This window comes from Wyeomyia smithii, chromosome 2 (genome assembly GCF_029784165.1).
Source record: "Wyeomyia smithii strain HCP4-BCI-WySm-NY-G18 chromosome 2, ASM2978416v1, whole genome shotgun sequence".
NCBI lineage: Eukaryota > Metazoa > Arthropoda > Insecta > Diptera > Culicidae > Wyeomyia > Wyeomyia smithii.
This window is the reverse complement of record NC_073695.1, coordinates 206,479,491-206,506,223: the sequence shown is the minus strand read 5'-3', so window position 1 is coordinate 206,506,223 and position 26,733 is coordinate 206,479,491. Positions and strand designations below refer to the sequence as shown.

General features: G+C 39.5%; 1 protein-coding gene across 1 annotated transcript in view; it reads left to right on the top strand.

The window, feature by feature from the left end:
* Positions 1 to 16,100, top strand: part of LOC129721623 (insulin-like growth factor-binding protein complex acid labile subunit) — a 95,091-nt gene extending 78,991 nt beyond the window's left edge. The window contains exon 2 of the mRNA XM_055674383.1: positions 1,682 to 16,100. Within this exon, the coding sequence (XP_055530358.1) occupies positions 1,692 to 3,320 (1,629 nt within the window). The 5' untranslated portion in view covers positions 1,682 to 1,691 and the 3' untranslated portion in view covers positions 3,321 to 16,100. The remainder of the gene's footprint in view (positions 1 to 1,681) is intronic.
* Positions 16,101 to 26,733: the final 10,633 nt, after the last annotated feature.

Here is a 26,733-nt window from a genome sequence, read left to right as displayed (position 1 = left end):
AAGACGTCTTTTCTAGGATGCGACTCCTTGTAGTTTATTAAAATCAAATTTATAAATAAATACAAATATCACTGTTGTTGGACATTGTACCGAACGTTTATTCCAGAATGAATACTCCTCCTAGGATGGTCATATTTCATCCTATTTGTACGATCCATTGAGCAATTCTTTAGTCTATTGAGCATTAGATATATTTACAGACAGGATAATGTATCGGTTTATTTTTACCTATTTTCAACAATCTGTCTATTCTACATTTGATTGTAAGGGTAGCGGAATCAGGTTTTAGACAAAGATTTTTTTAGTTACTAATTGGATAAAAACAATACTAGCACAAACAACAATAATAAATAAAAGCTGCACTTTCTGCCAGCTTCACACTCCCACGGTGGCTAATCGTATGGTTCGATTCGCACAACAACGATCCGATCAAATTGCATACGACAATCGAACTCCCCAGGGGGGGGATGGAAAAGGGCAACTTGAAAATCCATTTAAAACTTCCGGCCTCGGGTTGGTGGAGCAAAAAGTTCCGATGCTGAAGCGAAATTCAATTTAAAGTCACTTCAACCGCTTACGTATTGGTAACTAAACAAAAGAGGGGCGGTGAAGAAAGCTCTTATCAAACTCAATTTAGGGCGAACGAGATATTGATTAAAGTGGAAGCTTTTTTACGGCTCCCCACACGTTTTTCCCTGCCGGGGTTGAGAGGGAATGTAAGAAGCTTTTACTTTGTTTTAAAGACAGCGTGGGTGGTAGACTCCGTTGCTTCGGCTTGCTGTTGTTGCACACATTTTATCCGGCTTTTCCATCGTTTGCTGCAAGCAGGAAACCAGCGACCGAAAGCAAAGACTTTGTTTTCGTTCGATTTAAATGGCTTAACTTTATCATCTCCACTTAAGGATGTCAGGAAGAGTAAATAAAGAAATTATTGGAAAAGTTATGTTCTCACGAGCCAGACTGCTCGGGTGTCGTCCCGCTATGCAGGTAGGCAGCATTCCGGTTAACTTTGGTCGCATATTTTCCAGTGCGAGAAAGCGGGTGGAATATGAGGGAACTCTTTGAGTAAACTTCAGGCTCTGCACCCGTTAGGTAAAACTTAATCGGCTTCCTCTCGAGCAGCTCCGGTGTGGGGCTGGGCGATGGTTCTGGACTGCTGCCGTTCGGAACCATCCTGCTTCGTCGTCATAGTCGTTGTCGATTTGGCTCTGTAACGAACGGCTGTTCGGAGTAGGATGAGAAGGAGGAGGAGGATGAGGTATCGAAAGTAACAGTGAATGTGTCGTTTCCGCTCCGCTGGCAATGATGCTGACTGGGCTTCCGAACGAAGAACACACACTTTTCATCGGGGGCAGCTGGGCTGACGACGATGGCGTCCTGTTCCATACTCCAGAGCAGAGCGAAAGGTGTTGGAAAATTGAATTTTGATATGATAGGATGTGACACATGTGGTGCCGGGGAGAAACTTTTCGCTACACATGACTGCAGTGGAGGGGTGATAGGTTCAGGTACTAGCTTTAAGTCGGGAAGATACATGACATTAAGCGGTTTGTATGAAACGTGGAGAAAAGTTGGCGAATACTTCAGTGACCTCTATTGCTTTAACATGATAACACTATTTCTTTGTTTGTGTGTTACTGCTGAACTTATTTTTTTCCTATTTTCTTTTCTTCTATTTCAGATCGAACACCATGACTCTAATTCTGTCCTGGCTGTTCATTTTGGTGCTGATCGTGCCGGATTTGTCTTCTAGTTTGCTGCATTGTCCATCGCGATGCCACTGCGACGACGAGAAGCTGGACGTCAACTGCGAAGAAGGCCATCTGGACGTGGTTCCGATTGCGCTGAATCCTTCAATTCAGCGGCTGGTAATTCGGAACAATAAGATTCGGATTATCGATTCCTCGGTGCAGTTTTACTCGGAGCTAACACTGCTGGATTTGAGCTTCAACTATCTGTTCAACATTCCCGATAGGACTTTTGCGCGGCAAAATAAACTGCAGCAGCTACACCTGAACCACAACAAAATTAGTGCCGTGTCAAACAGGACCTTTGTTGGGTTGAACGAGCTGCTGGTGCTTAATTTGCGAGGCAATCTGATTGATTTAATTGAACCGATGACTTTTACGCCGCTGACTAAACTAGAGGAACTTAATCTGGGTCAAAATCGAATCACGAGCGTTGGTTTGTCGATAGTTGGATTCCATGGATTGACAGATTTAAAGATTTTGTACTTGGATGATAATCGGTTAGAGGTAGTACCGCCCGAAGAGACCTTCCAACCGGTGGACAAGTTAGCTGAGCTCTACATCGGAACGAATTCGTTAAATGAGATTAAAAATAGCGCATTTGCTGTTTTGTCCGAGCTGAGTTTGCTGGACCTAAGGAGTGCATTGTTGAGTAATGTCACCAGCGAAACATTCGCAGGCATCGAAAACATTAAAAGCCTCAATTTGGCAGATAATCGATTCCAGAAAATTCCATCTGAGGCGCTGGGATTTTTAAAACGATTAGAGGACTTATCGATTGGACAAAACTACTTCGAAACTGTGTCAGCTAATTCGTTTAGAGGATTATCAAATCTAAAAAGATTCGAGCTGAGAGGTTCGCTATTTTTAAGAAAAATCGAAAAAGCAGCATTCCAAACAAACACCAATCTCGAAAGCATTGCCATCGACTCGAACAAAGCCCTGACCGACCTGGAAGAGGAAACATTCTCGGGGTTGCTGTACCTGAAGCACCTGAGCCTGCGAAATAATGGCTTCGAACGGTTGGATGAGAACATGCTTTCCTGGAACAGTCTGCGGACGTTGGATATTTCGGATAATCCGATAAATTGCGATTGCTATTATTCGAAGCTGCTGCACCGGCTGCAAACGGCTAGCAGGATCAGCTACAATGCAACCGGTTGCCCGCACCACCTGCCGGACCAGTGGGAGTGCGAGTACATTTTGGACAAGAACAAAAAAGTGATCTCGGTGCTGGTGCTAGCGGCGGCCCTCGTGACAGCCATCGTGCTCACCTTCTTCCGTTTCCGCGGGCTGCTGCTGGAGTATGCTCACAATGGGTGTAAAAATACGTCTCACGGCAGTGTTAGCGGCGGGGGTGGCAGTGGCGCCAGTGGCGTCCGACCGGTGGCCCTCACCGGTGGGGAACTCAACAGCGTGGATTACGAGAAAGCCATCACCGAGGACGATTACGTGATCCGGCAGAGCAATTTGTACAGCAATCAGGTGCAGCCGATTCTCAACGGCTATCCGGCCTACATGCAGCAGGCTAATGTCTACTACAATAAGCCGCTCCCGATTACCGAGTTATAGTATTGAAGGCTGGTCGAGTGTGATGTCAGTGTGTGAATTTTTTTTGAACCTTGGGCCCCGTGTTTATGGTTGGTTGTTAGCTTTTTAAGTGGTGGCTAATGAAAGGCTAATCTCTGGTGGCTGGTGGTTGTGCTAGGTGATCTACTGTTGGCTATAATCGGTGGGGTGTCCTTGAATTTAAAAACGGTTTCGATGATGTTCGACTTGGTAATTAGATCATTTATGTTATTTATTATTTGGGAATTCTGTTTAATTAATGAAATAAATGACGTACTCTAATAAACTTTATAAAATTTTATTAGTTATTAAAAACGTTTTTCAAATTTGGTAAATCAATTTCCTCACAAGAATTGTTTGCAGGCTTGTGATTCATCATTTACCAAACCAAGATAGGATGCGTTACACTTTGCTGTATTTTTTGTGAGAAGAAAAGGCAACATTACAATCCAACAATGACGGAAAAATATTCTCCTTGTATGTAAGATTTTGAACAAACAATTGAAATGGTTTAAACATTTAAGGTTGATTATTTCCAGAATTCCGATTCTAGTTTCTGCATTCCTAGGGAGAGATTTTATATGATTGATTAAGAAAATTGATAAAAATACCTTAAATCTCTAATAACTAGTTTCCTCCTCTCGATACCTAATATCTACAGAAAAGTAACCAGAAACATAAAACCATCGACTAAGAATAATACTTTTCTAGCAAGACTCGAACAAGAATTGTTCTGAAACATACAAATGCATAAGCAAAAGTTAACTGATGTGATACCTCATCAATACTGTGTGGAGATTTTGCAATTGTCGATTGTTGTTGAAGCTGGGATAAGGAATGTGTCTTCGCTGTGACGAAACTCTTGTCAAGCGTACAATTCCAAATATAAAAGACAGTTCCACGAAGGTATGATGTGGCATTCTTGTATGACGTACACCTAAATCAAGCACACAAACAAAATTATTATGAAAATTTTCGTGGTTTCTTCTGAGTTCGAAATATTTCTGAAAGTTTTATGTTTAAAGTTAAATTTTATGGTCTGTGCTGGTGAGTGGATCTTCACCTAAAACACACTACAAATTGACATCTTTCTCCGGTTTTCTCCAAAAAATTCGAATTGTCCCCGCAGATGTTTGGCCCTGGGTCCTTGAATTATTTATTTGACCTTGAATACACTACATACTGCATGACTACTGGGATTATACAAATGGTTTATTTCAACGAATTTAGTTGTGCTGTTATAGTAAGAACAAAAAACTAAACGAGCGATTAGGTTACCGACTAAATAAATGCAAAACATATGTTTTACCTCAACCTTCTCATATATAAATGCGAAAATCCGTAACGCAGTTGATCTTATGTATATTGATCCCTGGGTTTCTAAGGCGTAGTTGACTATAGAATGGCCAAATATAACCCAATAAGGATAATTTTTAAAACTTATATGGCACTCAAAAGCCGGGAACCAACTCCGAGGTACAAGGTACGTATCCTCCGCGTAACGAAAACCTGACTGTATTTTGAAGTACAAGAAGATGACATCCTGACTCTGAGAAACACCCCAAAATGATTAAATTCCACCCAATATGAAGATTTTCCAAAGTTTTTGAGTGTTTTTGGTACCTAAATGATGCTCAGAATCTGAAGATCAACTCCAGAAACAATTCAAAGATGGAGACTTTCGGCTCTGGAAAAAAGCTCCCAATGACCAAATATCATCCTCTAGGCTCCTCTGCCGGAAATTGAATTGCAAAATGGCGACAGCCGGAGTTCCTATTTTCACTTACCACGGGTATTTCCTATAGCTTTTGTGCATTTCCGGAGCCGAAATGGTCCCTCGAAACCGTCAGAGGCCGGAAACTGACCCACGAAATCGTTTTTAAATCCAAATAGGCAACTTTCAATTTCAGGAAAACAGCGTAAAATGGCTCAATACCAACCAATAAGAATATTTCCAGACAATTGATGATGCCCAGTGGGTAGAAGCTGTCCACAGATGCCATGAATTCTGATTACTTGAAAACAGCCCAAAAATAGAAAACTGAGCCCGGAAAACGACTCAAAACACCATTTTTAATCGAAGATGGCTGAATAAGTAATAAAATATAACAAATGATTCTTGACGCCTTATGTTTCTACCTTTGAACGGATTTTACACCCCACTGTCTTGATCGAAAGATGAAGATTGCCAAAAATCTTGTGATATAACAATTGGCATAGCTTTTCAATAGTGAATTGATGAGAAGTTCAATTGAAAAACAAATATTTCTATTTAACTTCGCAGAATGTCAATCGACAGGTGAAGTTTTTCTCGAACTTTTGGTATAAAAGTTTGCATATCTTTCCACCACTGACAGCCTGAAAATAATTGGAAAAGCAGCAGCTATCCAATCCCGAGCTCACTTTCTGTTCCTGATGTTGGTTTTAGAGCTATCTTCTAGCTAGCACCGCCTTTTTTCAAATTCTGACAGTTTGTTTCAGTACGCCATATGATTGTACGAAAATTGAATTTTATTTCGTGTTGAAATTTTGCGGAGCCGGACCGATAGAGCTTTCATAAACACAACAATTTTACACGTATTGTGTTGTGTTGCGGCTTGAAAGGAAGACAATAAAATTGATCTAGTGTCGGATAGCAGCAGATACCAAGAGTACAACTGTTGCGTGTTGCATATTGTTGAGGTGCGACTGGCGGAAAATTTTGTTCGTGCTGACGTGACTGGTGATGTCTAACTATAACCGTCTTTTTTAAGACGTTACATCCTTTTTAATGAAGTGCTGTTTACTTTCTAGAACAGATTCAGCATTGTTAGCAGAACATGCCAAGCTTTTCTGTTTAAAATCGGATTAGTTTTGAATATTCATTGTTATTCGCTATTCATTGTATGGTATCATAGAAGTGTGAAAATCACACTACTATGCATCTGTAGCGGCTCCTAATCACAGTGGCAGTTTGATAAAAAAATTTAACTAAGTTCTTTCAAACTTTCAAATACATGTAATAGCCTCGAAAAACAAAATTTACGAGTTTGTGTTTGAATTTGCGAAAAAAATCGATATTGTGGCAAGTTTCTTTCGAGCTAGTTTATCGTTTCGTTGGAAAATCGTTGCGTTTTTATTTTCTAATTAGTTATTATTTGCAATTATCAAATAAATATACCAAGATATTATTTGATATTTATATCTCTATTAATACGTTCCAAAACTTTCAAAATTGTTGAAAGAAACATTAAATGATTTATATATTTAATATTTACATTTGATAAACCGGACATTACGCTCAATAACTACACAATAGAGCTCACTGCAGTGCTTTTACTGTGTGTCTCTTGAGCATATACCAAATGCGGGGAGCCTCTAGGTAGGAAAGCAGATTGTGTTGTTTGCTTTGCATTTCAAAATTAAAAAAATGAATCTAGCCGTCTGCCATGCATGTTTTCTCTTCGAATATTATCGAATTTATCTCAGCAGTGGTCACCGCGGTGTACTTCTGTGTACAGTTAGGTTTTCTTTACGCGGTTTTTTGAGGTTTTTTAGGTGGATTTTTTAAATTACGCGGTTTTTTAAGCGGATTTTTTAATTAACGCGGTTTTTTTACGCGATACCGCGCTAATTCAAAAAAATGTTCACGGATATTCGAATCAACGAGAGTTGGGAACCAGAAATGTCTCAGTGTTTATTGAGTAAAAGACTCAGCCAAAAAAAAAAAAACCTGGACTCCGGAAGATCCGAAATGACCGTCAAGAGGACAATTTTAAATACTGGTCGCAGAACGTCGCGGGTTTTTTTCTAAAGCCTTTCTTTGTGGTTCACTTTATGCGGATTTTTCAATTACCGCGTTTTTTCACGCGAATTTTTGAATTGACGCGGTTTTTACGGGGTTCGTATCACCCGCAGAAAAAAAAAGTGACTGTATTCTCACTAGAGTGATTCGCCACTCTTGTTTCACAGAGATGTGGCGTAAGCAGAAAGTGCGTTAACTTTCCTGCGAACAGCAGAAACACAGCACATAGCAGATGGAAAAAATTGCAACACGCAACACTTATGCAGGGTAAGAAGTGAGCGGTGATTATTCCCTCTGCTCTTCCCACATATTGAGGAAAACAACAAACTTACAGAGCATCATGAGAAATCGACATTAATGTTCGGTTATCCTAAGTAATTTTAAAAAGCTGTGAAAAAAACTATCATGAATCAACGGGAACACTGTAAATCATCCACAAATATCAAAAGCGATTGGAAATCACTGAAAATTATTAGAAATTATTAACAATTGAAAAAAAAAAGAAAAATATATTGAATATAATAATTACCGAATACCATATAACATAAAATCAGAGAAAATCAGAGGTTACAAAAATCTTAAATATCAACGAAAAAGCAAACGAAATAAATCGCTGCCAAATTTTAAGAACAGAAAGTCACCAGAAAAATAATTGTAAAACATTATTAGCAACAGTTATCAGATATGATCAACATTCATAAAAAATCATTCTCCCGAAATAATCTGAAATCATGAAAATCATATTCAAATATTACCAAAAGTTAACAAAAATGTCGAAAAATCACCAAAAACAATATAAAACTAATTATAGCCAGAGAAATGAGAAGAAATAAAGTTGATTGAACAATCATCAAAAATCGTTAGAAATACTTTCGCAGGTTGACGAAAAACATTAGTGATTATAAAAAAAATAGTCGGAAAAGGTCATATTTTTTTTCTAATTTATCGTAAAGTGATAATCGAAAAACTACCAAATTTAATCAATTATCTCGAAACACTAAAAATATAATCAAGAATCTTCTGGAATTAACAAAAAAATGACTCTCTATTAATAGGAATCATGAAGCAGAATTAATCATCAATTATTTGTGAGAAATCAGCAGAGATGGCCTTGAGTTATCCAAGTTCGTCAAAAGTAATCAAAAGTTGCCGGAGATCATCAAAACAGATAATCTAAAATTACCAAAAATCATAAGAAATCGACTAAAAATATAAACAAGTCATAAAAAAGTCTGAATCCATCAAAAGTAGGAGGGTGGTATCCAAGACGCGACCGCATGACGTTGAAATACGGTATTTTTATATTCCAACAAATAGTAGACGAAATTGTAAATCTGGTATTTTCTGCAATTTTATTTAAAAGAGCAAACTTTACCGATAATTTATGATAATCCTTTTACCGATAATTGTATGATGCGTATGATATCGGTACAGTGCACAGTGGTGGAGGAATGCAATCTAGCGGAACAAAATTAATAACTCCCGATCGTGTTGGTTTTTTTGAGATAGTGTTTTCGGCAATGTACATGAAAATCATCAAGGAATATTTTTGTATGAAAATATATGTACTAAACAAGTACTAAATTTTTTTTCTTCAGTTTGTCAATTTAGAAGGATGGTTGCTTTTACAAAGTTTTTTATTAGCCAATAATGTGAAACTCTTCCGAAGTCACAACTATTCAAGAAGCCATAGTGTATGATATATTGATTTTTCTAGACAACATGGACAAAAAACTTTTATTTTTATTGTTTTTATTTTTTGTAAGTGTACTAACGAACTCTATGAGTATCTAATTATAAATCTCTTAACCTTTGAACTTTGCCGCAGAATTAAAATTACCAAAAATCATAAGAAATCGACTAAAAATATAAACAAGTCATAAAAAAGTCTGAATCCATCAAAAGTAGGAGGGTGGTATCCAAGACGCGACCGCATGGGTTGAAATACGGTATTTATATATTCCAACAAATAGTTGACGAAATTGTAAATCTGGTATTTTCTGCAATTTTATTTAAAAGAGCAAACTTTACCGATAATTTATGATAATCCTTTTACCGATAATTGTATGATGCGTATGATATCGGTACAGTGCACAGTGGTGGAGGAATGCAATCTAGCGGAACAAAATTAATAACTCCCGATCGTGTTGGTTTTTTTGAGATAGTGTTTTCGGCAATGTACATGAAAATCATCAAGGAATATTTTTGTATGAAAATATATGTACTAAACGTGTACTAAACAAGTACTAAATTTTTTTTCTTCAGTTTCTCAATTTAGAAGGATGGTTGCTTTTACAAAGTTTTTTATTAGCCAATAATGTGAAACTCTTCCGAAGTCACAACTATTCAAGAAGCCATAGTGTATATATTGATTTTTCTAGACAACATGGACAAAAAACTTTTATTTTTATTGTTTTTATTTTTTGTAAGTGTACTAACGAACTCTATGAGTATCTAATTATAAATCTCTTAACCTTTGAACTTTGCCGCAGAATTAGGATGGCTATGGCCAATAGTTTTTGAGATATTCAAAAAAACGAACATTTTGGTGGTTTTTTTAAATGTCATATCTCCATTAGCGCACAAAAGCGCAACCTGAAACTCTCAGGGCTGAAAGAATATAAAACTAGGTGTGTGTAGACAAAATTTCAGCCCGGAACTCCTTGGAGCTTTTACACCGTGAGTTATTTTGTAAAACTCTTAAAAATTTGAAAAAAAGTGCTATTTTGTTTTCAATATTATGCCAAATGTCTTCGGAGACGTTAAAATGAGTTAAATATGAACTCTTTTGGTCTAAAAATATTGAAAACTAATCAATACCATAAAGGTATCATTGTTCAAACTGATTTGTTCCTATTCCTCTTCATTTCTCCATACATTTAAAAAAAACTTAAAAATCCAAGCATTACTTTTTAAACTCAAACTTCATTTTTAAACTTAATGTTCCATCTACTGTAAGATTTTGGACTTCGCTCGGAAGATAATCAATTAAATGGTCTTTTCTTCTGTGATGCGGATCGTATGTGAGTAAAAGGCATTTGGGTGGTTGAAGGTGGTTGAATTTGAGTGTAATTCTCGATCATTTTTGACGGAGTTTTGCCTTTTCTGAACTTCTTCTGACATCAAACCAAGTGGCACCGTACTGTACATTAATAGTCTGTGAACTGTCGGTGAAAACGGATAAAAAGAATACAACTCAATTATGCGTTATTGATTAGCATTTTAAAAAGTATCCTATTAAAAAAAAAACAATTCATAAGACTAAAATAGTTCATTGTAAATATTGAACTAAATATTTTAAGACCAAAAGAGTTCTTATTTAATTCTCTTCAAAATCTCCGTAGACATTTGGCATAATATTGGAAAAAAATAGCACGTTTATTCCTAATATTGTAGAATTTCACAAAATTACTCACTGAGTAAAAGCTCCAAGGAGTTCCGGGCTGAAATTTTATCTACACACACCTAGTTGAATATTCAGCCCTGAGAGTTTCAGGTTGCGCTTCTGTGCGCTAATAGAGATATGACAATAAAAAAATATCATCGACATTTTCGTTTTTTACAATATCTCAAAAAATATAGGCCATAGCCATCCTAATTCTGCGGCAAAGTTCAAAGGTTAAAAGATTTATAATTAGAAACTCATAGAGTTCGTTAGAATAATTAAAAAAAAAATAAAAATAAAAATAAAAATAAAAGTTTTTTGTTCATTTGTCCAAAAAAATAAATATCTCATACACTATGGCTTCTTGAATAGTTGTGATTTGGGAAAAGTTTCATATTATTAACTAATAAACAACTTTGTAAAAGAAACCATCCTTCAAAATTGAGAAACTGAAGAAAAAAAATTTAGTACTAGTTTAGTACACGTTTAGTACAATTATTTTCATACAAAAGTATTCCTTGATGATTCTCATGAACATTGCCGAAAACACTATCTCAAAAAATCAACACGATCGGGAGTTTTTAATTTTGTTCCGCTAGATTGCATCACTGGACCACTGTGCAGTGTTGGAACGACAATGATGGGCTGAAATGATCGAATGGTACATACCTCTTATATCAAGGTTTCGTCAGTTATTTGGAAAGAGGGGGAAGTTTAGGAGAACAGGTAATGGCAAGGAAAGTGAAACAACTACAACAAATCGTTTACAAAGTCAGATCGGTTGTATCCGTTAGTGTCAGCTGTGCTTGGGAAGAGAGGTAGTGATTGGTTGCTCGGTATGATTCAGACAATCGATGTTTTTTACCAATTTTTCAATAGTGTATCTTAAACAACAGGTTGTTTTTGTTACATAAATTTAACCGTGAAAAAAATTCTGATTGGTTGAACCCAAAATCTCTTTATTCTGAAAAGTAATGAATGATATATAGGCGCTCAAAACCTGACCACTTTCTCTGATTTTCCCTGTTTGAGTTACTAGATTTTCAAATTTCGGTGCCTAACTTCGAGATAGACGTTAGTCCAACGTAAAAACTAATTATAAATCACTACAAAAACTGTTGAATAATGTCAAAAAAAAAAATCGGATATGATAAAAGACATTCAAAATTCTTTGAATCTACCTCAAATCAGCAAAAATCAACATCGGGAGTCATCAGTGCAAAAGTTATAACTTCGCCAGGGACTTGTGGTTTCAGAGCAATATGGAGAAGTTGCTTGAAAACTAGGGTGGTTCTAGGGCATATTTCGAAAATTGAAACGTTCATAGCATTTCAGCCGTAAAAGATATCTCAAAAGTTTAGCCACCAAACGTTGCGTCTTTTAAAGTTCTGAGAGTCATCTCTACTGAGAAATTTGAATTAAAAAAAATAAGAGTAAACCATTGTTTTTTCAAAGTCGCCTTAAGCAAAATTGCTCTAATTCAGCCAATTCAAAATCTACAAAAAAGTAGTCTTCTACAAAGTTACTTAAGATAATGTGATCTACAACTTCATTGAAAGTAATATGACATTTCTTTTCAAACAAAAATTTTAATTATTTTATTTCGCTGATTTTAGGACCACCCTACTTTTCACTTCAATTTAAATGTAGACCTACTTAAAAGAAGCAATTTCTCCATGTACAGTATGGCTCTAAAAACACACGAAAAAATCGAAAACTTATTTTCCGCCTAAATTATCGTGGAGCAAAATTGAAAAAGTTACTATTTCAGATTATGCACCAGAATGTTGCGGCAAATGTCTGAACGTTTGTGGAAACGACGGAATGTTAAGTTTTCACCAAATTTTAAGAAGAAGGCCGGTACATCTTCTCCCACTCACGAGCCGTAAGTCATCTAAAAGAGATGACTTACGCCGGTCAGCTGTTGAGGCGCGTACCTATTTTGTATTACTACATGTACAATGTTTTTTTTAGTGTAATCGAATGTCAAAAGATGAATAACGATCCTATTATAACAGCTACATATGTTTATTCGATCGAGTAATTTAATATGTTGGGAAAATATCTAATAATTTGCCTTAAACGATTATAACAAAATTTGAGTATCCCGTCAAAGTCATGTTGCAAACTATATTAAAAATTCCGTGACGACAAAAAAATCATCATACCCATAAAAAAATCAGAATTGAAAATTACCATAAAGTGCGATTTTTGCTGCATTACTTTCTTCAACGATGTTTTGATGTGCTTTTGCATATAATCTCGAACCACTGCTGAAGAAGAGCGTTAGCCCCGCAATTATCTTGTGTTTCTTACGGTTAACTGGATGTCTTTATCGAATAAAAAAGAAGATCAAATTTCGCGTCGAGATGTAGGATCTAAGTTTTGCTTGCTCGCACTTAATCATTTTTTTTTATTGGTTAAAATCATGCTAAAGCTATGCTAGAATCAAAATCTACATCGACCAAGTACTAATCTAAGCTCAAAATTCGTTTAAATCAATTTTTGCCGAACAACTTTCATGCGCCAAAAAACCATTTTTCGTTTATTTTGGCGGTGCTCGATTTTGTTTTTAATTTCGAGGCTTTGTAAACTAGTAGAAGTACCTATCATCGATATCGTGTTTCAAATTTGTAGTATAGAGGTCGCTGCATCAAGTTTCGACCGTTATAGCGTCTGTACAGCACGTGTTTACCCACGAATTCTATTTGTTTAGTCGATCAGCCGTTCTCGTTGTGTACGTCTTTTTTTTGAGTTTTTTGATACTTTTTAACTGTGAGTTAAATTCAAAGTACTTAAATATGGGTGACAAGTTTGAGTTTTGCGTGGGACCGGACGCCAACCGTGTCAAAATCACTGAGCGTCGCATGTCTGATACCGCGAAAGAGGGTAGGCGCAGCCTTAGATCAGATAAAAACCAAAATTAATCCACCTAGCGGTCAGACTCAGCCTTTCTCATTCAAACTTATTATTTGTAAAAATAGATTTACATGAATGCTTAAATCCAAACAGGTATATTCACTCTTTGGGCTCTAATATATTGATGTTGTAATTGAAGTATAAAATATGAAATTTGACGTAATGTTAGTGCTTCAGAAATAGCGAAATATAAGAAATGACTCTTAATTTCGAACAATTCAATCACGAGCGATACCGGGAACGTTCATTTAGTACGATACCACATTTAAATCATGTTTAGGCCATATATATTGATCAAAGCAGCTATAGTGTTGAATAGTCTTTGAATTTAATTTCTTTACAAAACTTTTGAACAGTATATCAAATTTTTAAGAAGTTTGTTATTTGTAAGTTTGAGAGATGACTCGTTTGTATGACACTAGTTATGTTCAAATAAGTCGTGTAATACTTGAGATAATAGACTTTCGTTGTTTTACAAATTAAAACATAACGGTTGCTTAAGTTTGATTACAATAAAATGAAAATGGAACGTATGGGGGAGCCAAACTTTGAAACCACGTGTTCAATCATAATTCATCAGTTAACCCTTAACTATCCCGTTCATTCGATATCAACATTGTTCAAATCTGTTGTGTAGTTTCTAAGATAATGAAGTTTAGTGATTTCCACATTTCGATACATTACAGACGAAGTTACAGTCCGATTACAGCAAAATTCAATAGGGTGTTATGAGGCAGCTAGACCTTTCATTTGATACTAATTCTGTGGAAATCGGGTAAACCATCTATGAGAAAAGTGAGTGAGCCCAAGTAGTCATCAGAATATGTTTCTTTTCATAGCTGGATTTCACATTTTTAAACATGACAGGAAAAGTAATAATCCGTTCGCAAAAAAAATCATTAGGGTCTTATGGGGCAACAAGACTTTCCATATGACACTGATTTTATGAAAATCGGTCCAGCCATCTCTGAGAAATATGAGTGAGATTAAACAGTCTCCAGAACACGTTTCTTTCTGTAACTTCTGAACCATATGTTCAATCTTCATAAAATTCAAAAGTTGAGGGTTTTTAGGAAGTCCGTTCATTTGAAACCAATTTTATTGAAATCGGTTGTGTGGTTTCTGAGATATTGATGTTTCGTGATTTTTACATTTTGATACATAACCTCTAAACTAAAAATCCGATTACAATGAAATTCAATAGCAACCTATGGCGCAACTAGACCTTTCATTTGCAATTAATTTTATGAAAATCGGTCCAGCCATCTCTGAGAAAAAGTGAGTGAGAAAAAAAAGTTGCACATTCACACACACACACATACACACATACACACATACATACATACATACAGAAAATGCTCAGTTCGTCGAAAGAAGTCGAGTGGTATATGACACTCGGCCATTGGGACCACTTTTATACCTTCGGTTTTTCCAGTGATTGCTATACCTTTCTAGGAGAAAGGCAAAAAGGAAGAAGAGGAAGATAAAGCCCAAAAAGGTCAACTTTAAGGCTCAAGGTTAGCTGACTGAAGGTAAGAAAAATATTAGGGGCTTTGCTGTTGCGATTCTTAAGATTTATAGCAATTTGAAACTTTAAACGCGTTTTTCTCAAAACCATGTTTTCAAAATCGGCGAGCAGTAGAACTGAAAAGTTAACATCCGATTGACTTGAAATTTTAACTGTAGCTTTTTCATTAGATTATCTAGTGAAGTACTCACGATTTAAGCGATTGATTAACAACAACTAAAGTTATACACAATCAAAGTCGATTTTTTTTGTCGAAACAGAACTTTTTTTTTCAAACCATTTTGCGAAGAAAAATTCTAAAAATATAATCATGTGTACTTCACTAGCGACACTTATGTAGAAAATGAAAATAAATTTGTTTTGGTTATAGGTGGAGTTGGGCACGACTTCTACTGCTCGCCGCGAAACAACTTAAAAAAAAAGCGGTTCACGGCAATCGCTGCACAGCTGCCATTTTGTAACAAAAATAGCAATAAAAATATTTTTTCTATTCAGCAAGAGTTGCTCAATCCAATGATATATTATATATATACCTTACATTTCAAATGTCCTGTAAAAAAAATTCATAGGAAAAGCCTTGTTTTTTTGAGCATTTGGTAGATATAACCCCTCAACTCATCTGTGAGGTTCAAATTCTGTTCATCTTAATGGTGGAAATAGAGGACGAAATTTTTTAAAACATTTAATTACATTCCAAGGACCAAGAAAAATAAAATTTATTTATTAGGTTGTGTAGTTTGAAATCAGTCAACCTGTATCACATGTTAGGACATATTTAAAAATCTATATATTCAGATATCAATGAAAATAATCATTAGAAATTATTTATCATCAACTACATGAAATCTTCAAAAGTCATCACAAAATCATAGAAATTATCGAAGGTGGTAAATTTTATTGAAGCATTAAGAAACTCGAAAATCTTCAAAAATCCCCGTCTAATCAGAAAACAATTTGGAAATAATAAAAGTTTTGAGTTTTCAGAAAAATTAGAAAAAATCAGAATGCATCAGAAATTTTTCGGGAATCACCAGAATTCGTTCATAAAATAAGAAATCGCCAATTAAAACATATCATTTGCCATGAAAAATAATAGGAAATTATTAAATATTGTCAACAGTTCCACAACTATTAGAAATCATTAAAAGTATGTCAAACAATGATAAACGAGACCAATATTACTTTACCTTTACTTTTATGACGACAGATCATTAAGATCCTATGCCGAATCCAGAATACGTCTCCACAAAACTCGGTCTTGGGCTGCTACTCTCCAGTCTCCCCTTACACCCGCTGCTCTGGCATCCTCGTCGACAGCACACATCCAGCGCGTGCGCGGTCTGCCTCGTAGTCGTCGGCCTCTATCCGGTTCTCTACTAAATATTATCTTTGCCGGTCGCTCATCCGCCATCCGTGCTACATGGCCAGCCCACTGTAACCTGCCGTGTTTCATCAGCTTGACAATATCAGCGTGTTTGTATACTTCGTACAGCTCATGATTCATGCGCCTGCGGCACACCCCGTTCTCCCCGTTCTGTGTGGAGTCTCCCAAGTGCATGGTATGTTCCGGGAAACGGGACGCCAAACACTTTATGGGAGGCCCCAGGTGCCCAGCCGGTAAGCCGGCTGCGAAACCACGGGCGTAAGGGTGACGCAACTGAACCTGAACCATTGCTTCGCGGCTCAGCAGCTGCTACACCAAGCAGCCACTGAGTCGTTGTCGGACATCGCTGTCATATCGGATCCCTACCGCATCCCTCCCGGAAACGGTAATTGGGTTGCGGATAAGTCCAGTTTGGCGGCCATATGTACGACGAGCAAGTTCCCGGTTCAGGAGGTTGTCTCAACCTCAGAAGAAGGGTACGTAGTTGCTAAGGTAAACGGAGTGTTCTACTGCAGTTGCTATGCTCCGCCACGTTGGTCTACCGAAAGGTTCACCCAGATGGTCGACCTCCTATCCATGGAGCTAACGGGCCTAACGCCGTTGGTGGTGGCGGGCGACTTCAACGCTTGGGCTGTTGAGTGGGGAAGTCGCTTCACGAACCAGAGGGGCCAGATCCTGTTGGGGGCTTTTGCAAAGCTCAACCTAGATCTGGCCAACGTTGGGAATAAAAGTACATTTAGCAGAAATGGTGCGGAGTCGATCATCGACGTGACGTTCTCCAGCCCAGGACTGATCAAGAACTGGAGGGTAGACGATGGCTACACTAATAGCGACCACCAGGCGGTCTGTTATAGTGTAGACAACAACGAGAGGCGGCAAGCGACGGGTAGAGCCAACACTCCGACCGTTCGCGGGTGGAAGACATCGCACTTTGATGCCGAGGTATTCGAAGAGGCAATGAGAAGGGAGCGCGAGGGGGGCAGTTGGCTCCGCCCGACTGCTGACCAACTAGTTGCTATGCTATCGCGGGCGTGCGACGCCACCATGCCTAGGACTCGCCAACCTAGGAATGGAAAGCCACCGGTTTACTGGTGGACGGACGCGATAGCCGACCTTCGCAGTGCGTGCCTCCGTGCAAGACGGAGGATGCAGCGTGCGCGAAACGAAGAAGAGAGGACAGAGCGCCGCGCAGCATTCAGTTCGGCAAGATCGATGCTAAAGAGTGCGATAAAGGCCAGCAAGAGGGCCTGCTTCGATAGGCTATGTGCGAGTGCCAATACAAATCCGTGGGGTGACGCCTACAGGATCGTAATGGCCAAGACTAAAGGCGCGCTGGCGCCTGCAGAGCGATCACCAGCGATGCTGGAGCGTATCATCGAGGGACTCTTTCCACGCCACGAGCCAAGTCCTTGGCCTCCGGCAGTCGAGTCTCACGTCCGACGTTCCAGTATCTCAGACATAGACCAGAGATGGTCGGCCAACCTGCCGAGCATCCAATCCGTGAGCGACGACAGCCGTGTCGAGGCAGGGGAGGAGGCAAGGGTTACGAATGAGGAACTCATCGTGATCGCCAAATCCCTAAAGGTGAGCAAGGCACCGGGACCGGATGGTATCCCTAACCTGGCGATCAGGCTGGCGATAAAAACGGCCCCCGGGCTGTTCAGGGCAGTCATGCAGAGGTGCCTGGATGACTGTCTCTTTCCGGACAGGTGGAAGCGGCAGAGACTGGTCTTATTGCCGAAGGCTGGGAAACCGCCAGGGGACCCATCGGCATATAGGCCTATCTGCCTGCTGGACACCGCGGGCAAGGTGCTTGAGAGGATCATCCTCAACAGACTGGTGAGGTACACGGAGGGTGTACACGGTCTGGCAAGTAACCAGTTCGGCTTCCGGAAGGGCAGGTCCACGCTGGACGCAATCTCTTCCGTCATCAAGACGGCGGAGGTAGCAATCCAGCGCAAGAGAAGGGGAATACGCTACTGCGCAATCGTCACGCTCGACGTGAAGAATGCGTTCAATAGTGCCAGTTGGGACTCCATAGCGCTCGCGCTCAGGAGCATCCATGTACCGGTGTCGCTGTACAAGATTCTGGAAAATTATTTCCAGAATCGAGTACTTGTTTACGACACGGAGGAGGGTCAGAAGTGCGTCCCAATTACCGCAGGAGTTCCGCAAGGTTCTATCCTGGGCCCGGTGTTGTGGAATGTCATGTATGACGGAGTGTTGAAACTCAAGTTCCCTGTAGGGGTTGTGATCGTCGGCTTTGCAGACGACATAACGCTGGAGGTTTACGGCGAGTCTATCGAGGAGGTCGAGTTGACGGCCGCGCACTGTATACGCAAGGTCGAGGACTGGATGCGCTCCAGGAATCTGGAGCTCGCGCATCATAAGACGGAGGTCACGGTTGTGAACAACCGTAAATCGGAGCAACAGGCGGTGGTCAGAGTCGGAGACTGCACCATCACCTCGAAGCGATCCCTGAAGCTCTTGGGGGTTATGGTGGACGACAAGCTCACGTTCGGGAGTCACGTCGACTATGCCTGTAAGAGGGCCTCATCGGCTATTGCAGCACTATCTCGTATGATGTCCAATAGCTCAGCGGTTTATGGCAGCAAGCGAAGACTTCTTGCCAGCGTGGTTTCGTCCATACTTAGGTATGGTGGGCCAGTGTGGTCAAGAGCGCTAGGTACTAACAGTTACCGTGGTAAACTGGAAAGTACCTACAGGCTCATGTGCCTGAGAGTTGCGAGTGCGTATCGTACGGTGTCATACGATGCAATCTGTGTCTTGTCCGGCATGATGCCTATCAGCATCGCCATCAAGGAGGACAGAGAGTGTTTCGACCAACGTGACACAAGGGGCATACGAGGTACCAGAAGGTCATTCTCGATGCTCCGCTGGCAGCGGGAATGGTCCCACTCCACAAAGGGCAGATGGACGCACCGACTCATACCGGAGATATCCGGCTGGGTCGGGAGACGACATGGTGAAGTGAACTTCCACCTGTCACAAATCCTGTCAGGCCATGGTTGTTTCAGGCAATATCTGCACAGGTTCGGACACGCGGTGTCCCCCATGTGTCCCGAGTGCGTGGAGGAGGAGGAGACTGCTGAGCATGTCTTCTTCGTATGCCCCCGTTTCGCAAGAGCGAGGAGCAACATGATGGCTGTGAGCGGGCCTGGCACTACTCCGGACAATCTAGTCCGGAGGATGTGCGACGACCCGGACATCTGGAACGCGGTCTGTGCGGCCGCCTCTCAGATTGTTCTGGAGCTGCAACGTGTGTGGCGGGTCAACCACCAACACGCCAGTGGTAGCTAATTACCAGTCTCCAGGTAGTTAGCTAGGAGGTTATAAGAGTAAAGAGGGTGCATCACGCACAAAAGCCACTCCCCGACGTAATACTTAACCGTCGTTCCGGGAAGACCAGGGCTGGAGACTGGAGGGGTTTTAGTGGGTCGGGACAGGGATCAGTAGGTGTCTGGGCGAGTGTAACTACCCCAGCATCTCTCCCCTAGTCTCATCCCCACACCCTGAGTTCTCTTCTCAGGTGTCTGTTTGCAGATTTCCCCGCCACCTTTAAAAAAAAAAAAAAACACCCCGTTCTCTAGTTTGCCTCCGAGTATTGATCGCAGGATTCTACGCTCGAAGACCCCAAGCGCTCGTCGATCGGCCTCCTTCCACGTCCACGATTCATGTCCGTAGAGCGCCACCGGGAGGATCAGAGTCCTATAGAGCGCAAATTTCGTACGGATCTGTAGGCTACGGGACCTAAGCTGGCTACGCAATCCGTAATAAGCCCTATTCGCCGCCGCAATCCGCCTCTTCACCTCGCGGCTCACCTCGTTGTCACATGTCACGAGAGTACCAAGATAAATAAACTCGTCGACCACCTCGAAAGTATCCCCATCCATCTCCACCGCAGCACCAACACCCGTAGAACTACCACGCTCTCTGCCAGCCACCATGTACTTCCTTTTGGCAGTGTTTATGGTAAGTCCAAATCTCGCAGCTTCCCTTTTGAGAGCCGTAAAGGCCTCCTCAACTGCTCTACGGTTAACACCAATTATATCAATGTCATCAAACGAGACCAATATACGTCGTCCAATATCGCCAAAAACTTTTTTTTGGGTAATTCTCATAAATCACTGGAAGTTTTTAGAATTTATTGGGACATTTTATCACGGTAAAAATATACCATATTTAGTAAATGTTAATGTTTTTCTGGCAAACCATTACAAATTTGGTTTCTGTTTGAAACAAAACCATACAAATGATAGAATATTTGACAGAGTCGTTTGTTGTTTATAGTTTTATGCTATAACCTAAAAATATCTAGTCTTCGAAGAGATGGAATCTCATGGATTGATACTAATATTAAAAAGTAAAACTGTAAACATTTACATTTTCTCACTCGTGAAAAAATACAGTGCGGTAAAATTCCGAATCATCGTTTGATCATTTGAAAAAATGAAAACAGTGACACCTGCCCGACCCGATGGTGCGGTGTGGCTTTTGCTACGGTGGCTCATCTGCATACCCTGGTAACCTGATGATGCGAGCCAGCCAGCATCAACCGGTAAACAATTTTCACAGATGCTTCACGCGGCCCACCATGCAACTGATAGCAGTCGGATAATCCTCTGCTTCTAATTCAATTAAAATAAACGAGACATGCTGAAAATTAAAGCATGTGGCACATCCTCCTGGTGCGGCGGCCGATAAAAACTCAACCCCGGCTGCTCGCTTCGGTAGATAGGTACCTACGTGAACAAAATTTCCAGATCAAGTGAAAAACTTTTACGGTGTGGTGTTACTGTTCGTATTCGGAATACCGAAACCACAGCCACCGGCACCAGGTAGAAGGTTTTCCATTCTCATGTCCTAACTGTTTCCTCGCCGGTACCGCCCCGGAGCCACGGTTTTAAACATCGAATGTCCGAAATAGTTAGCACGTGTGTGAATGAATTGCGCATCTTAGGGGAGTGCCGTTTGAGAGCGATAATAATTCCACGAAAGTTATAACAAGTTTTAACTGTAATTGTTGAAGGTTAGTGAAAAATAGCTACGGCGGAGTTGGCTTGGTTTGGTCTGCGTGCGCGGTTTTTCCAGTGTTTTTATGGCGTTTTTCTTCCAAGCGCGATGTGAGGAAATGTAATTTGGGGCGCTCGTGTGGTTTGCTCTTTTTCCGGTGTGTGTGTGTCTGGACTCTGGTTGTTGAAGGGTTAGCGGATTTCGGTTTTCGCCCGGAGGCAAACCGACCCTACCGTTTTCAGCCGAAAGAGGATGGATGGTTTCTGTGGTTCTAGGTGATTTCCTTTGATAAGCCGGTTATGGTTTCGGGGGTTTTCCTAAAATTGAATGCGTTCCATTAGTCTTGGCGGGGAGAAAGAAATCGATTGTTACCTGTTTTGGGACTCGTTTAAAGTGAAATCCGTTTAAGGTAAAAATCCTGCTTGATAAAGCACAAACTGGTGGTATTCTTCAAACCGAGATTGTTTCATTAAAAAAACCGTTCCACTCACGATTCTGCGAATATGTAATTACACGTCTGAGACGCTGTACCCATAAGCCGAAAGGTGGACTCGAGGTCGAGTGTAATGGTGCGAAATTTCCGTTCCGAGAACTCCACAATTGACCATCGGGCTCCGCATTATCCATCCAGGTTACGGCAGTCGGTTTCGTCCCTCTGCTGGGGTGTAAAATTATGGCACCCCGGTAACCGCACGGTCAGTTGGAAGGATAAATATTAACAGTACATTTAGCGGGGCAAGTGTTTCGTGTTGAATTTTTTAAGCGCAATTGCGGGGAAAATTGCCTCTTCGGAGTGGAGCGCCGGCCGCAGCCGGATACAGCGGCGTTGTTTGTCCGGTACGAGCAGCATTTACATTTCCAGATCCAAGTCAGATTTGGCTTTAATGACAAAGTGATGATTAGGAGCGAGAGAGAAACTTTTTGTTTTTTCACCCCACCACTTTTAGCTAAGTTTTTGACGGCCTAATTCTCCGGTGCTGGCAACTGGATGTTGTACGGACAGGTTTCAATTATTTCCTGACGATACCCTACTCACAATCGGTCGATTAGGGTTTTCCCTTTTTTCGGTTTGGCTCTGTCAGACGTTGCAAAATAGTGGAAATGTTTCCTTAGGACCTCGAAGTTTAAACTTTGCAATTGATGGGTTGCTGGAATGTTTGGGATGGTTTCTTTATGAACAGTTCTCGTTTTAACGAGGCCACTAGTTGCGTAAGGTCTTTTAAACTTAATATCAATGTTAATTGATTGAAACTTTTAGAACAAATTATAATACATTTTTCATTACAATTGATAGACTCTTCGGTCGTCAAAGGGTGAGGCATTTTCAAAAAACGTTAAACTTTTAGTAACTTGATAGTTCAATCGAACTGAATCTGTTGAAATTCCGTCGAACTGTATACCGAGGAATAAAAGGCTCGATGAAAACATACCGTTTTCTAAACGACTGAGAGGACCAGTCGTTTAGAAAACGGTAAGTTTATTACAAGAACTGAAACGGAATTGGAACGCTTGTCTACGTAAATTGTGACGTAGGCGGTCAACTGATTCGATACAAAAATTCTGCTGGCGTTGCTGTACAGGAAGAGGAAATCGAATTAAACTTCAATCTCACGAGCTGATATTTGTGTTTGTACTGAAACATAATGCAAAAAGTGGATGAAGGGAATTGATTTTATTCATGCAAGCAGAAGCTGGACTTGATAACCACTTTCGCAACTATGTTGAAGGATTCTTGAATAACGAGTCAGATGAATATTTCAGTTAGTTATTCATTGATTTTTGAACTGAAAACAAATTTTTGGTATTTTTTCTATCGGGATTTGAACTATCTTTTATTCGGTGTGCAAAATCCTACGTTACTACGTTGCTCTTTTAATTATAAATTACTTTTCACCTCATGCAAACGATTACCTGCATATTCTTCTGCTTAATACCGAGCAACATCAGTCGAAAGAGGGACATTTAGGTAGATTTCAGCCATCCTTTCGAACCTAGTAAAGTTACACTGCAGTAATCCTTCCAGAGATGGGCTTCAACTACTGTCTACAGTTTGTCACTAGCCACCAGTCCGTTTTCAATTTACTGCCCGCAGAAGACGTAGTTTCGGAAAACTTTTACTAGACCCAGAAGTGGTACCAATTATGATCACCCCCAAGAGGGTGTGCGGCGATGGGTGCACTAAATTTGCGAAAACTGAAGATTATGATAAGCGGAGCCGTCTTACAAGGGCAAGTCGATGAAAATACAACACACTCACAATCACACAAAACAAAAAAAGTCGAAAATACAGAGACCCAAAAGAATAATCCAAAAAGAAAGGCTGTTTCCAGTAGCGTGGCATTTAGAATAAATTATGCAAATGTGAATAAATTTTTAACTTGAGTTATTATTTTATCACTTTCATCCGGGCGCTCTGCTCGCAGCAAAAAGACACAAGAAAAAGATAAAGCCTTTTGTCCTTTCGGTGGTGGCGCTGCTACTCGTTCCCGTCTGTCGGTTTGTGTCTCTTCCAGCCCAGTCCAGGAGGCAGTAATTTTATCAGTAGGAAGATATGAATATTTATAACTTCTCTACCTTGAGCCGCGGGGGCCCGAAGTCGACAGAAGGTGAATTAGAAGTAGAATTAGGCCACTTATCGCAAAAGTTGTTCCTTCATTTCAGCTGATAGCCGAATCAGACAAACATTCCAAATCCTTCTCTCCTACTTAAGTGGCCGAGTTGGAGAAACGAAGGCTAAACGCAGCAAAAAAAAAAAAAAAAACATTACATAGTCTAGTGAACACGGAAGCGGATATCAAACAGTAGTCTATTAAGCAATTGTTACATTCCATGCTAGTGGAAATGCATTATAAAAATAACGAATCTCTAATCAGTAACCATCCTAATAATAACATTTTTAAGCAAAGTAGAATTATAGCTCAACAGTTTTCTGTAAAAATCAACACAAAATATAAAACATATACTCCCCATAAGTCTAACCGGAAAATATTTTGGTTTTTGTGATGTACGTGCGATTTATGTAATTTCGTTGTGACCTAAAATTATAATTGTGGTGGTTTTATTTATGATATAAGTTGGTATGTTTCACCAACTGTATGTACAAAGAATTGGATAAAATTAAGTTGAAAATACGTTTACGTACAATATTGATAGTAATTTTAATGCTAAGATTCCAAACTGTATTCAATGATATTGACAATGCGAAGATACAAGCATACAAAATCATATTTCTCCCACGAAGGAATTAAATTGTATATTATGGAAATTTTAACAAACTTTAATATAAATATATTGTTTGAAATCAATCGGTGCGTTTGATAATCCGAAATCCAATGCTGAGTCGAATGAACAAACCTCTCCCATCGCCAAATTCGCTTGTTCCGGCGATACGATACCCGCAGGATAATGAGCCTCCAAGCTATGCTATTGTTTTAAATCGACTCATTCCAAACTGTACGAGAGCGCTACCGTCTCGGTTGCCTTTTTGCTTTGGTGCACGTTTCCTGAATTCGATAACAGAGCGATCGCGCAGCAATTCTGTTCGCCGAGCGGATAGGTAAGTAGTAGCAACCCGCTTCCGGTTTCCGGGGCGTTTGAAAGAAAAATGAACTTCACAACCGATTCCTTCGCTTTCCTGCTCTGTACAGCTTAGCGGAATGAGCTCATCCTAAAATCAATAAAATTTAAACTGTCTGATGGAATGGAGCCACACTATGGGTAGGTAGTTGATACTGAGCTGGAGGTTCAGTCAGATAGCAAAGATAAGCGACAGGAAGAAGCGCCAAAGGAAAAAAGAAGCTCCTAAAAATTAATCAATGTCAAAAGATTTTCCACCCTCGGGTCGTTTTCGTCTGCCAGAGGGAGCAGTTGGTTTTCCTGAGGTAGCTATTCGGAAAACAGAGGAAAGAATTTCTTCGCTTCTGGTGATTGGGAGAAACTCGCTATTTCATGGTGGGTCGAAACATGTGATCTTTGGGCAAAAATTTAAGTCGATGGTGATCAAATTCAACAAAAGTTGCAGAATAGATATCATATTATAATTGAAATTAATCGAATGACAAGTCTACAACATTTCTTGTAGTTACGCTGCTGCTCAACGAATTGGCCAATCCATCAGTAAGCACTGGTCGATCTGAAATGTAATGAATCAAGCATCAATCATTTGGTAAGCAAACTGCTTTGACACGTACTTTTATTGAAACGTCATCTAGTTTAGGTGTGTGAAAATATCTGATTTTGTACCAAGTAATTGTCATTTGTTGTTCTAAGTAAAACAACGTTTCGTTTTTTTCCGTCGCTTTGAAGACTGGTATTTTAATAACCAATATAGTATGATTTCTTTTGTTTGTTTGCTATGATTCACGATTATTAGATGCATTTTTCAGTTTATTTCAAGCCTGATTTGGAATCAATCCTTTTTTGGACTGTTTGTTGGAGTTGTATGCGTTTTATAGCAACTCTTTGCCGAATATTGGATTGTGTTGTTTTTATTTTGACATTTTTGGCTGTCTGTGATAGATTTTTTAGTAATTTTGGGCACTTCAGGAGTGATGTTTTCTGACTTTGGTACAATTTATTCTGTTGAGGCGCTCAATAAAGGATTGCCATTTTGTATCCTTGTCTGGTTTTTAAAGTCGTTTAAAAATTCAATTTTATATATTCTTGAAATTCGTGGTTTCTAGAACTAATTAAATATGTAAATAATAATATTTGACATCTATATAAATAAAAAAAAGTTGCTGTCCGTATGTTACGACTAAACTCAAGAATGGATCAGCGGATCAGTGTGAAAATTTGTATATAGGGTCAGAATTCGTGAAACGGATCACTAAAAATCGCGATGTCTAATTTTTTCAAATAAGTATTGAAAACTCCAAGAGTTTCACTCGGGAAGTTGATTTTCCAATTTTTATTGAATTTGAGTAAGTTTACAAGTTGTTATTGTCATTTGAAATTTAGGTCAAAATTGTTTTCAAACAGACATAGCTTTAAAAATATTGCATCGAATTTGATGAAATTTTTACAGCAGATGCATCCTAAGTTGTAGTTTACGAAAATATTTTTTTTGAAGAAAAAATTATTTTTTCAATAGTAACTATTTAAAACAATATGTTGAAAATCTATGTTCTGGGGCACTGAAAAATCTGAAAAATATCACAAGTGTTTTTGACGAGATTTCGAAACTGCCCAGAAAATTTCGCGGTGGTGATATTTTTTGATCAAAAGAGATGGGCCTTCAAAGTTGGTGCCGCAACGCATTTTTCAAGCAAGAAATGCTCCTAAACCAAGTTTTATTCAGTTCTCATACCAAAAAGTGCACCATAATGGCTAAAAGTAATAGCACGGGCGATCTTAACCCGCTGATGCCTTCTGTACGGCTGT